The sequence below is a fragment of the Gracilinanus agilis genome, chromosome 3 (genome assembly GCF_016433145.1).
Source record: "Gracilinanus agilis isolate LMUSP501 chromosome 3, AgileGrace, whole genome shotgun sequence".
NCBI lineage: Eukaryota > Metazoa > Chordata > Mammalia > Didelphimorphia > Didelphidae > Gracilinanus > Gracilinanus agilis.
Genome location: NC_058132.1, coordinates 330,759,106 through 330,772,910, shown reverse-complemented (window position 1 = coordinate 330,772,910; position 13,805 = coordinate 330,759,106). Strand labels below are relative to the sequence as shown.

The 13,805-nt window shown below is 34.2% G+C and overlaps 1 protein-coding gene across 1 annotated transcript in view; it reads right to left on the bottom strand.

The window, feature by feature from the left end:
* The window catches only part of STAG1 (stromal antigen 1), a 257,933-nt gene that overhangs the window by 149,072 nt on the left and 95,056 nt on the right, over positions 1-13,805 (bottom strand). The window contains exon 6 of the mRNA XM_044669151.1: positions 1,634-1,838. Within this exon, the coding sequence (XP_044525086.1) occupies positions 1,634-1,838 (205 nt within the window). The remainder of the gene's footprint in view (positions 1-1,633; positions 1,839-13,805) is intronic.

Sequence of the window (13,805 nt, the reverse complement as noted above, 5' to 3'; positions counted from 1 at the left end):
TCTGAGTTTCTGAGTTAAGACGAAAGAAATGATGTTAAAAACAAAAAGATACAGAAATTAAAAACTTCTAAAACAAAAAAGCAAACAAACAAAAAGGGAATTGAATTAAAGAAGGAATAGACACTTATTTTAAAATTGGACTGGAGATGTTCTTTTTCTCCTTAGTTTAAGGTTCATAGCTCACTAATATTTTAGCATACTGAAATTCAAAGTGTCATTAATGTGAAATCAAGATATCTAGATTTGAATTCTGGTTCCAATACTTAGTAGCTATTTGATCATGATTTTGATTTGAGTTACCTCATTTGTAAGAGGAAAATAATAATAAAATAATGATTTCCCATATTACAGTATAATTGTGAAGAAAGCATTTTTATTTAAATGGTAAAGTACCATATAAATATGAGCTGGTTAAATTATTGCACTACACTTTCCCTTAAGGAACTTTATCTATAGGGGTAATATATTTTTATAATATCTCATATTACTAGAGCATTTAAGGTTTAAAAGAACTTTCTTCACAAGAACCCCATTTTAAACATTATTATCTTAATTTTATAGACAAGAAAGGTTCCTGAAATGTTAAGAGCATAACCTATATTTGCCCAAACATAAGCCTCTAAGATATGATTTGAATCAAGGTCTTATGAGGAGAAAGTATGCTAATGTGATATGGTATTTAAATTGACCTGAAGAAAAAAAAATGAAAGGAAAAACGTTTTGGCAATATTGCCAGCTGTATCAACTGGATAAGTCAATAAGTATTTTGGCATAATGTAAAATGAACTAAGTATTAGATTAACAGAATTAAGATTAACTGGAATCAAACTAAAAAAGAAGTCGTGGTTTGGTACATGCTAGTTCCCCTTCCCCTCCAAATACTTTTTAAAAAACTACATTAGGTGAACAGGATAATTCTGTTTTGGAACAGAAATCCAGAGATAGACCCAAAGGGGAATTTGGAGGGAGCAACGGAAGGATTTAATTATTGTAAAACACAAAAAATAATGAATGGATTTGACTATGGGGGTGTTTGTACAGTGTAGAAACGACGAGTTTAACAAGTGAAAATGAACAGTTACTTTTTCTATATAAAGAAACAACCAGTGTTTGATCAAATAAATATTTTTATATGTACCAAACAATAGGGAATTTGTGTAGGTATAGCTTGTGTAAAATTACTGAAATAATGGATAACTTCATAGAATGCCCTTATATAAATGTGATGACAATGTATCAAGATATGCAACTCTATTACACCAGGACTAGATGAATTCTTCAAAAAATGGCCTAAATAATTCATAAGTAGCTCCTAAATGGTTTTGGATATAAAACAAAGTTAATGAAAAAAAATTAGAATTTATAGGATTTTCATAGCAATTGCACTGTGAATGGTCTACAAACAACATTTAACTTAAAAGTATCAAAAAGTTTTGATTGTCTTTAAATTCACATACTGTTCAGGTGAGCAAAATAATTCATAAGAACATAACAGAAAGAATAAACTACATTATGTTTCTATCCAATAGCACATTGGTTATTTTAGTGTTGACATTTAGTTTAAGACTTTAATTTAATGAGAAGTTGAATTTAGTTACATTGAAGAAATGCTAATTAAATCTAGTTTACTCACCAGCCAAGGTACTTGTATGCCTAAAAGCTCTGACTTGGGAATCTGATAAACCAGTCAAAAGGGAAATTACTGTATCCATCATATACTCATCATAAATTATGCTATATTGACACTGTCGAATCAGAACTCCAATAAATTCACAAAAGTTTGAGCGAAATTTTTTCCATTGCGGTCCAGGCATGGTTAAAGGATAATCACCACTGTCCTACAAGAGGAAAAAAAATTAATAAATTAAATGATATCAAAATGTGTGACATCAAATCATGCTATAAAATATTTCTGCCATACAAGTTAGCATTCTCCTTCATGTTGCAGTTTATTATTCTTTAAATGAACTAAAAAAAAGGTAGGATATAGATAACCAAATTTCAGCTTTCATAAAGCTACCAAGAAGAAAGGTGATAAGAGAAAAGCTGGAAAATTTTATTCTACTTAAAGGCATTATATTCAATGAGACGATGATAAAGATTATATACACATAGCATAACAGAGCTTCTAAATATCTGAAAAGTAGAAGTTAATCAAACTACATTTTACTCTTCATATTTTCAAATCAAGCACAATATTATACATATAGCTCAGTACTCAAATGAATCCAGTTTATAGACTTTGAATTCTTATCAAGACAAAAATTAGTTTCTAACACCATTGGCTTGTAAGTTCTTTTTAAGTACTCTACCCTCACATCCCACAACCCAGCTAACTTGACCAAAAGAAAAATAAATACCTTAAAACAAACATAATAATCAAGCAAAGCAAATGTTCACCTTAAAACAAACATGATAATCAAGCAAAGCAAATGTTCACACTGGCTTTATACAAAAATTTACAACTCATTTTGGGTCCATCAGTTTTTTTATGCAACATAATTATATTTGATATTCTAGAATAGTAGGTTGTTATTGCATTGATCAACGTTTTCAAATCTTTCTAAGTTTATCTCTACATTGCTGCTAGGTATAAATTATTATTCTTGTTCTGCCCATCTCACTGAGCATTTCAGATGAATTTCACTGTTATTTTTTTTTTAGCTCTTTAAGTAGTCCTTCTTAGTTTGATTGCCACAGCACTAAATAACTTAATTAGGTATTGTCCTTTTTATTTTATTATTTCATTCTATCCATAGCAATTGAAACAATAGGTTGAAAAAACTATAAAAGAATTCTACATTAATCATTAGCATTTCTGCATACAATTAACAGGAAGAACTAAATTTCATTTAAGATAACTATAAAATCCTTGAAAGTCAAGTCTTACAAAACACAAACATTGTATTGCTAAAAATCGTACCTGTGGAAAATACAAGGAAGTATAGAAATAAAATCACTTTTTCTTAATATAAAAAGTATTCTCTACACAAAACTGATAGCAAACATATGTAAGAGAAAAAAAGCTTTTCTTATCAGATCTGTGATTAAGCAGGAATGTTCATCATCACTATTACTATTTAAAAGTCAAAGAAATGCTAGGTATAGCAATCTGAAAAGAAAAAAAAAAAATCAAAGAGAGTAAAGGCAAAGGGGACATAAAAATACCATTATGTAACACTTACTAGGTGCCAAACTTTACCATGATTATTTCATTTAATCCTCACAGTAATCCTGGAAGACAGGTGCTATCAATATTCTCATTTTACAAGTGAGGAAACTGAGGCAAAGAGTTTAAGTGATATGGCCAGGTTTATACAGCTAGTAAGTATTTGAGTCCAGCTTTGAAAATAGATCTTCCTGACTTCAGACTTGGCACTCTATCCACTGTGCCATCTAGCTGCCCCTAAAAAGAAATTATAAAGTCCTAGGAAATCAGCAAAGGCAATAATTTAGATATAGTACTAGCAAAGAAGCAGGCTATCAAATCAAACCGAAATCAATAGCATTTCTCTACAACAATAAAAAAAAAAAAATCCAAGAGGGTGCAACAGAAAGGGAATTAATTCTCTTTCAAAATAAATGAAAAGTGCACAAAAGATCTGAGGATAAAGCACACAAAATATTTCTATAGATTCACTTACAAAATGCTTCTGAAGGAAAAAGTAACTACCAAAACTAATTTAAAATTTTAATTCTATCCCAATCAAATTATTAAAGGAATACTTTATAGACTTTGATAAAATAACTCATGTGAAAAACAAAACATTGAGAATATCAAGGAAAATAATGAAAAGAGGTTGGGATTAGGTATAACACTTGCAGATATCAAACTATATTATAAAGCTATAGTCATCAAAATAATTTAGTACTAGTTAAAAAAGAGAAGTCAGTGGTAATAACTAGGTGGAAGAGATCAAGGAAAAATGTAGCTCAACAATCTATTGTTCAAGGAAGCATATAACGTAAATTAGGAAAGAACCCCTATTTAATAAAAACTTCAAGTAAAACTAGAAAGCAGAACAGAAGAAATTAAACCTGGACAACACCATTACCATATTCTACAATACATTCTAAATGGATACATGACCTTAATATTAAAGACTGTTCAACAAAAATTATAAGAAAAGTGGATGTATACCTTTCACAAGCTATAAAGGAAGGAGACATATCCTTAATTAAACAAAAGACAGGCAATTACAAGAGATACAATAGATAACTATGATTATATAAAACTGAAAGCTTTTGTCCCTGTAGTGGGTAAATAAACACTGGGGTTTGTAGAAGGGAGAAGGGGATGAAGGAGGAATGAAAGGGTAAAGTGGGTTAACTGCCTGACCCAAAATAACACACTGGGAAATCTCACCCACCCCCACAAACACAGAACTTGGGGAATGAGTGGTGACAGTAGAGACCAAATGTCATCCAGATCAACTCTGCCAGGGATTCCTATTAAACTATAGTGCACCCTCTGCGTCTTGGAGAAGGAACAAAAGGATGTGATAAAACACAGTTTAATGGTGATAAAGATAGGAAAGGATTGTGGGAGAGGTTTTGACTGATCTAAGAAAGAGAACTTAGCCAACTCTCAGTTCAGAACGGGGTTTGGCTAACTTCTCTCTAGCTGTGGCACAGACTGACTGGCTGGAAATGGAACTGCTAAAAGGCTTCTGGAGATATGGATATTCTCAAACCACAGAAGATAATGATCCAAGATAAATCCATGATGACATGTATAGATACTGGAACAAATCCTTGGTCAGCTATTAAATCCACAGTATTAGGGAGATAGGCTCTCTGCACTTGCTCCACCCAAGATAGTGATTTCACCTTTCCTCAACCTAGACACTTGTTTGATGTTAACACCCAAGACTGCCAAAGGGTTTCAGGTAACAGAGAGATGACAGGATCCCAGCTCCCATGCTCCTTCCTCAGCCCTTGGCTGTTCCAACCAACTCCTTCTTTAAAGCCTTGCTAAATTCTACTAGGAATACGTCTATAGCAGCCAGCTATTAAAACCTTGCTATATTCTACTAGGAATACATCTATATCAGCCAGCTACACACACACACACCTTATCTACATGCCCTACCTTCTATTTGCCTACAACATACCTAACATAAAGGAAGAAAACATTTTCTCAGATGGGGCTTTTGCATTCAAGAGTTTAGAACATGCAACAGATGTAGATAGACTAAAAGCTATTCCCCCCTGTAGGGTGTTAAATCCAACAGGTAGCAGTTCTTAAAAGAATTATAAAACTACTAAAAACCATAAAATAATTATTCCAAATTACTAACAAGAGAGATGAAAATCAAAACAACTCTGAGATTTCACTACACAGTCTACAAATTAGCAAAGATGACAGATGGGCACAGACTGTGGGAAGGACAAAAATAAAATGTATAAATACACACAGACTATGGGAAGGGCAAACATAAAATGTATGAAAAAAAGTGACTAAAATATCTTTATCATTTGATAGAGATTTCACTACAAGGCTTAAACCCCAAAGAGGTCATGAATTAGAATGAAATCCCCAAGAAATAATAATTATATGAACATGTCTTGAGATAGTGAAAAAATCTAGATCACTGATTGAGGGATGGCTAAACAAATCAACATGAATGAATGTAATGGAATGTTGCTATGCTATGAGAAAGATAAAATGATGACTAGAGAAAAGCAAAAGATTTACTTGAACTGATATACAATGAAATAAACAGAGCCAAGAAAATAATGACTACAATATTCTCACCAAATCTTTTCCATCTTTCTCATCTTCTCAGATTTGAACTCTTCAATAGCTTGTGGCCAGTTTTCCTTATTTTGGGAATGTTTGGATATGATTACTTGTTTGTTCCCCTCTGTTATTTGGTCTGTTGTTTGGATTTTATCAGTGTAAAAGTTGTCGAGTGTTACAAATTTCTTATTGATGATCTTTCTCTTCTGGGGTTCCTGATTCTGGCTTGCCATGGTTTATCCTAACACTCAGGGTCTGTCTGCACTTTTTAGGCTCCTGAGGTCTCAGGTGTAGTTATTCTCAGGGTTAAGCCTCCTCATGGTCCCCTTGCTTGTTCCTCTGCCTGAGGCTCCTTTTACAGTCTCAGGGCACTGCTTCCACAGCCTTGCACCCTTCTGCACTGGGTTCCCACTTAAGATCCGTGTCTGAGCTCAGGATCCGAGTCTTCCCCTGAACTCAGGATTGGTGTCTGCGCTCAGGGTCTGTGTTCAAAGTCCGTGCCTTCTTTAGCCTCTTGGGGTCTTAAGTCTTGCTCTTAGGAGCAGGCCCTTGTGACCCCAGGTAGTTGCCAAGGACTTAATGTGTGCCCCAAACTTGTTCTAACTCTTGTGCACTGGCTTTGGCACTGTAGGTGGTGTGGAATGGGGTATGGGGCTGCTCAGTTTGTGTTTTAGTTAGAGCTATTTCACCCCTTTATAACATGGAAATGCCCCGATTCCACGTACCTGCAATGCTGTGCTCTGTTATGGGGTCCCTTCGTTCCTCTGTATTTGTTTTTATGTCTTCTTGAGGAGTCGTATATATTTCTGTGAGGAGAGGTTAAGCAGCTGCTTTTTATTCTGCCTCCATCTTAACCAGGAAGTTCAGAAGGTTTTTTTTTATTAAATCAGATTTCTTTTTAGACTCTGCCCCACAGTTGGTATAGAGGCAATAACAGAGTATGTTGAGAAAATATCTTAGCCAAGGTTTGAATTCATAACAAATATACGATTTTTTTAAAGCATCATAGCAAATGATTACAATAATGGGTTGTTTACTATTGTCTTTCAATGTGTTATTAGAAATTATGGTACTTTATTTGAATGTGCACTGTAAAACCCATTTATACTCACAGTTCATGCAAAAGCTTACCAGGAAATGAATCTCATTTTTTTGGGGTGAAAAAAACCTTTCACTAGTTCTAAATTATATATATATATATATTTTTTTAATTTNCCATCTTAACCAGGAAGTTCAGAAGGTTTTTTTTTATTAAATCAGATTTCTTTTTAGACTCTGCCCCACAGTTGGTATAGAGGCAATAACAGAGTATGTTGAGAAAATATCTTAGCCAAGGTTTGAATTCATAACAAATATACGATTTTTTTAAAGCATCATAGCAAATGATTACAATAATGGGTTGTTTACTATTGTCTTTCAATGTGTTATTAGAAATTATGGTACTTTATTTGAATGTGCACTGTAAAACCCATTTATACTCACAGTTCATGCAAAAGCTTACCAGGAAATGAATCTCATTTTTTTGGGGTGAAAAAAACCTTTCACTAGTTCTAAATTATATATATATATATTTTTTTAATTTTTAAAACATTCTTTTATTTTTCTTCCTTATATATGCAATGCAATATGTGTTCTTTTCCCTCATTTTTTATCCTTGAGAGTATTGTATTTTTTCCCCTGAATTTTAAATTTCCTTATTGCTTCTCCTTTTAATTTTTATTTAATAACAATTCATTTTTAACTTTTTCTTATTTTGTATTTTAAGTTAATCTTTTTTTTTAATTTTACAGTGATATAAGCTTAATGCAGATATATATTTGCTATATTATTAATTCATACCTGAAAAGCCTGAGACTATGGTAACCTGCCAATTATTGATAAATATGATGGGACTATGATTTAATGCCTCTCTGTCTGATTCCAGGAGAAGTGCAAAAAAGAACCACAAGGTCATAGAGACTGACTAAGACTCTGCAAAGTGCCAAGGACCAAAGGGTCATGCAGACCATGAATTGAAGAAGTTCTATGCCAATGCTGAAGGGCTTAAAAATCAGTGTTTGAGTTTTGGAGTTGCAGCTTTTCTAACACTTTAGAGGGGAGACTTCCCCTTAACTTAAATTCCTAGTAAAGCACCTAAGATTGGCTATCATTATGACTCATTCCCTGAGGAGGTGCAGACAAGCCGGATCAGGGAAAGATATTTCCCTTGCTCACATATTTAGTCCTGTTATATTTCTTATATAGAGAATGGCAATTTTCTGTAGTCCTAGCCCTGAATGGAGTAATTGCAAACCGCTTAAATCACTTTTTAAGCCTTGATTCAAGGACCTTTTAAAAGTTTATTTTTCCTTACATTTTGCACATTTTACATTTCATTCACGATTTAATTTTTCTTCTTTTATTTGGATTTTATTCTTTTCTTTATTATTTCTTTTGCCAATTGATTTCATACAACTCCATGACTCAGCCATGCATCCTTAGCTGACCTGAGGTACCCTCTTAAGGAGAGAAATGTGTTATTTAGAATTTTCCTCATGGGTGTGTGTTAAGTTTTATAATCATATTATCTATATTAAAATATATAAAGTAAAAAAAAATTTTTAACTCTTTTAGGAAATAATTTCAGGGGGGTAATGTATAATTCTTTGAAAGAAATGTATGTTTTATAGTCTGTAATGTAAAGTTTAAATCCTTTTGAGAGTAATTTCAGGACAAGAGGTTTGCCATCTTCCCAGAATCCTGACAACGAACCTGTTTGGTGAAGACACCATGAAAATGCCTGAAGAGCCTTCACTGGATCATGAAGATCCAAATTGAACTTTGGGGTGCAGTTGATTTCAACTATGGGGATTTGAATGAGTTAAATGCATTTGTTTTGAGTGTATACTCTTATACTAATAGGGGATTGCCTCAAATTGGCTTTTTGTCAATGTGGCTAGTTTTTATAGTCTTTTCTTTTATCCCCAATTTCCAGTAATTAACAAGTTATCTATGTTTAGAAGATCCATTAAGAAAGACCAGTCTTTTTTACCAGATCTCAGGGGGGAAAATTTGTTATTTAAGTAAGTTCTGGGGTTCCATTTAGGGGTATTTGGGGCTCACTTGAGCTTTTAAATGAAAAACTTCCTGTGGACATTTGGGGGACACTTTGGAAACTACATTTCCCATGATTCCTCTTGTAAAATGGAGGCAGACAGGAAGAGTGATGACAAAAGAGAATGATATAAAATCTCCTGGGGGTGATTGGGCGCTCTCTTTCGTATGAAGTAGCCAGGGGCAGGGAAGAAAAATGGCGGGTGGTTTGAAAGCTCTTTTATCAGGCGTGTGGTCTTATATATATTTTCAACCAACAATAGCTTTAATTAAATTATTACTTTTCCTCATAATATCAGCCTTCATCATTTTAAAATATAACACACACAGGCTGTGTGGAGTCTCCAGTGGCCCCTGAAATCTCCGGGCAGGTGTAAAGAGGGCCTTGCTAGCTCTGGACGCAGGGAGTTGAACACAGGCACTGGGTATGTGGCTATAGGAGAAAGCCAGAGAAACACAGCAAAAATTTTTCGAAGATGGTTGCTTAGATGGAGCCAAACTTCAGGCCTACTAGCTTTACCATACCCAGATAGAGTTTCCTGAAGAAAGAAAACCAGATCTAACAGCAGGATAGATCAGGGGGAACCTTACTGCTGGACAGCTCAGGTTAAACACTCCATCTTGTCCCCTCACCCCTCTTTTTTCTATTGAGGTTTTAGCCTCAGGGCACATTAAGCAACACAGACTAATCCAGGCTTAATCCCATAAATTGGACAGATAAGAAGTCTTCACAAGGGCAGGGAAACTGCAACACCTCTCTCCCATAGATTGTAGATAACTTAACTATGAATCTCCATTGCCAGCTAAGTAAAAATCTTTGAACAAGCTCATTAAATCCATTTCCTTAAACTAGGAGAACAAAAAAGAAAAAAATATGTGAAGAACAGAAAAAGAGAAAAGAAATTACAATTGACAGCTTCTTTCCAGGAAGCAAAAAAACAGCAAATGAAATAGAAGATCAAGCAGCTCCAGCTAAATAGACACAGGCTTTGGAAGATCTCAAAATTCAATTAATTCGAGAACTTCAGGAACTCAAAAAGCAATTGAGAAAGGCTGAAGACAATTTGAAAAACTAAATACATGGACAAAAACAAGAAAATAAAGTCTTAAAATCCAAAACTGACCAGTTTAAAAAATAAACAAGAAGAAGGCAAAAGATGAGCTGTAAAAAAATAGGATGAGAAGGAAAAGGATGACCAAAAAGCCAAGGATGAAATTCACTCTTTAAAAATAGAACTATGCAACTAGAAGCAAATGGCTAATTCCAATACCGTAGAAATTATTTGACATAATAAGCAAAGAAAGAGTCCTACCAAATTTCTTTAATGACACAAATATGGTTCTGATTCCAAAGCCAGGCAGACCAAAACCAGACAAAGAAAACTACAGACCAATCTCCCTAAAGAACATAGATGCAAAAATCTTAAATAGAATAGTAGCAAAAAAGACTCCAGGAAGTGATCATGAAGGTTATCCATCATGATTAGGTGGGATTTATACAAGGAATGCAAGGATGGTTCAACGTTAGGAAAACCATACATATAATTGACCATATCAACAATCTAACAAACAAAAATCACATGATTATCTCAATAGACGCTGAAAAAGCCTTTGACAAAACACAACACCCATTCCTATTTAAAACACTAGAAAGTTTAGGAATAGAAGGACCTTTCCTAAAATAATAAACAGCATATATCTAAAACCATTAAAGAGCATCATATACAATGGGGATAAATTAGAAGCCTTCCCAGTAAGATCAGGCATGAAAGAAGAATGCTCATTATCACCTCCATTGTTTAAAATTGTACTGGAAACACTAGTAGTAGAAATTAGAGAAGAAAAAGAAATTGAAAGTATTAAAATAGGCAATGAGGAGACTAAGCTATCAGTCTTTGCAGATGATATGATGGTCTACTTAAAAAATCATAGAGAATTAACTAAAAAGCTAGTAGAAATAATCAACAACTTTAGCAAAATTGCAGGATACAAAATAAATGCACATAAATCGTCAGCATTTCTATATATTTCCAACACATTAGAGCACCAAGAGTTAGAAAGAGAAACACCATTTAAAATCACCCCAGACAATATAAAATACTTGGGAATCTATCTACCAAAACAAACACAGGAATTTTAGGAACATAACTACAAAACACTTTCCAAACAATTAAAACCAGATCTAAACAACTGGAAAAACATTGATTGCTAATGGGTAGGACGAGCTAACATAATAAAAATGACCATTCTACCCAAATTAATTTACTTATTTAGGTGCCATATCTATTGTAAGGGTGAAAAAAAAGGTTTTATGGGTTCAATATATTAAAAGGTGGTCCCCAAAGGATTGAACTATTATCAATCCTCAATTAAGAATAATCTCAAATCAAAATTGATTTTTATGGAAGTTTATTTACAATTACGAAGGTTGAAGGTAGGGAAATTGAGAGAGAGAAACTCTAGCCCATTCTAGAGGCCCAGACCAGTTAAGAATTTAGAGGCCCAGCAACGGGGCACAGAGGTTAATTAAACAAGGCTTCTAGCCACAAGGCCTTTTACAATTGGTGAGGCAAAAGAAGCCTCCCTGACGGTAGAGCCTCCAGAAACTCCAAAGGAGACAGAGTGTCAGCTTAACTTACTTAAGTGACAATTCAAAGGGAAGCACAGTCAGAGGTCCCACCAGAGTCTCAGCATTACAAAACTCCTCCATGAACCAGAAGAGGTCCTCACCAGATGCTCTCTTCCAAAGACCTCAGCTAACTGAGGACCTTCTCCTTTTAAAGGGGTCACTTATGCGTAACTTCCTGTGTTCCTCCATCCTATTTTGCATGTCTAATTACAATAGACAATTCTCATAGGCTGCCTAGGGGGAGGGTCAGTTGATTCAGATTCCTCCCTCACTCTAGCACACTTGGGTTTTGGACCTCCCAGAATTAGAGGTGTTCTCACCTTTGGTGATTAAATCTAAAGATGGGCAGTTTAGAGTTAATCTAATTATCACACTATCAAATTACCAAAAAAACTTTTTTACTGAATTAGAAAAAACTATAACAAAGTTCATTTAGAAAAACAAAAGATCAAGAATATGAAGGGAAATTTAAAAAAAACGTGAAGGAAGGTGGCCTAACAGTACCAGATATTAAACTATATGATAAAGTAGTGGTCATCAAAACAATATGGTACTGGCTAAGAGACAGAAGCGAGGATCAGTGGAATAGACTTGCGGTAAGTGATGCAAGCAAGACAGTGTATGATAAGCCCAAAGGGCCCAACTTTTGGAACAAAAATTCACCATTTGACAAAAACTCCTGGGAAAATTGGAAAAAAATATGGGAGAGATTAGGTTTAGATCAACATCTCACACCCTATACCAATATAAATTCAGAATGGGTGAATGACTTGAATATGAAGAAGGAAACTATAAGTAAACTAGGTGAACAAAGAATAGTATACTTGTCAGATCTCTGGGAAAGGAAAGAATTTAAAACCAAGGAAGAGTTAGAAAAAAATTACAAAATATAAAATAATTTTCGATTACATTAAATTAATAAGGTTTTGTAGAAACAAAAACAATGCAATCAAAATCAGAAGGGAAACAACAAACTGCAAAAAAAAAGTCTTTATAACAAAAAACACTGATAAAGGTCTAATTACTCAAACATACAAGGAGCTAAATTAATTGTACAAAAAAATCAAGCCATTCCCCAGTTGATAAATGAGCAAGGGACATGAATAGACAACTTTCAGATAAATAAATCAAAACTATCAATAAGCACATGAGAAAGTGTTCTATATCTCTAATAATTAGAGAAATGCAAATCAAAACAATTCTGAGGTACCACCTCACACCTAGCAGACTGGCTAAAATGACAGCAGGGGAGAGTAATAAATTTTGGAGGGGATGTGGCAAAATTGGGACATTAATGCACTGCTGGTGGGGTTTTGAATTGATTCAACTCTTCTGGATGGCAATTTGGAACTATGCCCAAAGAATGTTAAAGATTGCCTGCTCTTTGATCCAACCATACTATTTCTGGGTTTGTACGTCATAGAGATCATAGGGAGAAAGACAGGTAGAAAAATATTCATAGCTTTGCTCTTTGTGGTGGCAAAAAACTGGAAAATGAGGGTTTGCCTGTCAATGGGGGAATCGTTGAACAAACTGTGGTATCTGTTGGTTATGGAATACTACTGGGCTCAAAGGAATCATAAACTGGAGGGTGTTAATTTCAACTGTTGGCAGTTGTAACTGTTATTTCTATAACAGTTACACTCTCTGGGTGAGGCATTTTGGCAGTTGACAGAGCCACAGGAAGGTTCTTTTCTCTTGCAGGGCTGGAGAAGGTAACATCTTTCCCTGCCTCTCTGTCTCTCTGTCTCTCTCTCTCTGATCCCATTTGAGTGAAAGACTTGAAGGAGTGAAGTGTTTTCTTTTCCAACTTGGGAAACACTATTTATTTATCTGTTACTGTGTATATATTGGTTAAACTCTGAAAAGATCAAAGAAAACCTGGTCTTTGGTTTGGACTCTGAATCTGTTATGGCTAATCCTAACCTGATTCTTGTTGAGACTCAACCAGCTACCCTTGGCTATCTTCATAACTTAAAGGCAAAGTTAAGAATTATAGTGGTAGTTTTAGTTAGAATAGTATAAAAATTTGTTTGTTAGGATCAGGGAGGATTAGCATAGCCTGTGAACCACAGGAGAAGTGGTTTCTTGCAGAACTTGTGAGTTTATTTGAGTGGAGTTAGAATCCCTTAGAATTAGAAATCCTTTTACCCAAATATATATTTTAAATAAAAAGTTTAATTTTCTATACAAGACTCTTTTTAGTGTTCCTTACACCTGCCCCTGAACGGAACCAATGAAGATACTTTTGAACCTTTATTTTCGTCCTATCTGGCCCTCCTATTTTATTTTTATAGTGAGGAGAAATTTAAAAATGAAGGTGATATACATATAAAATAC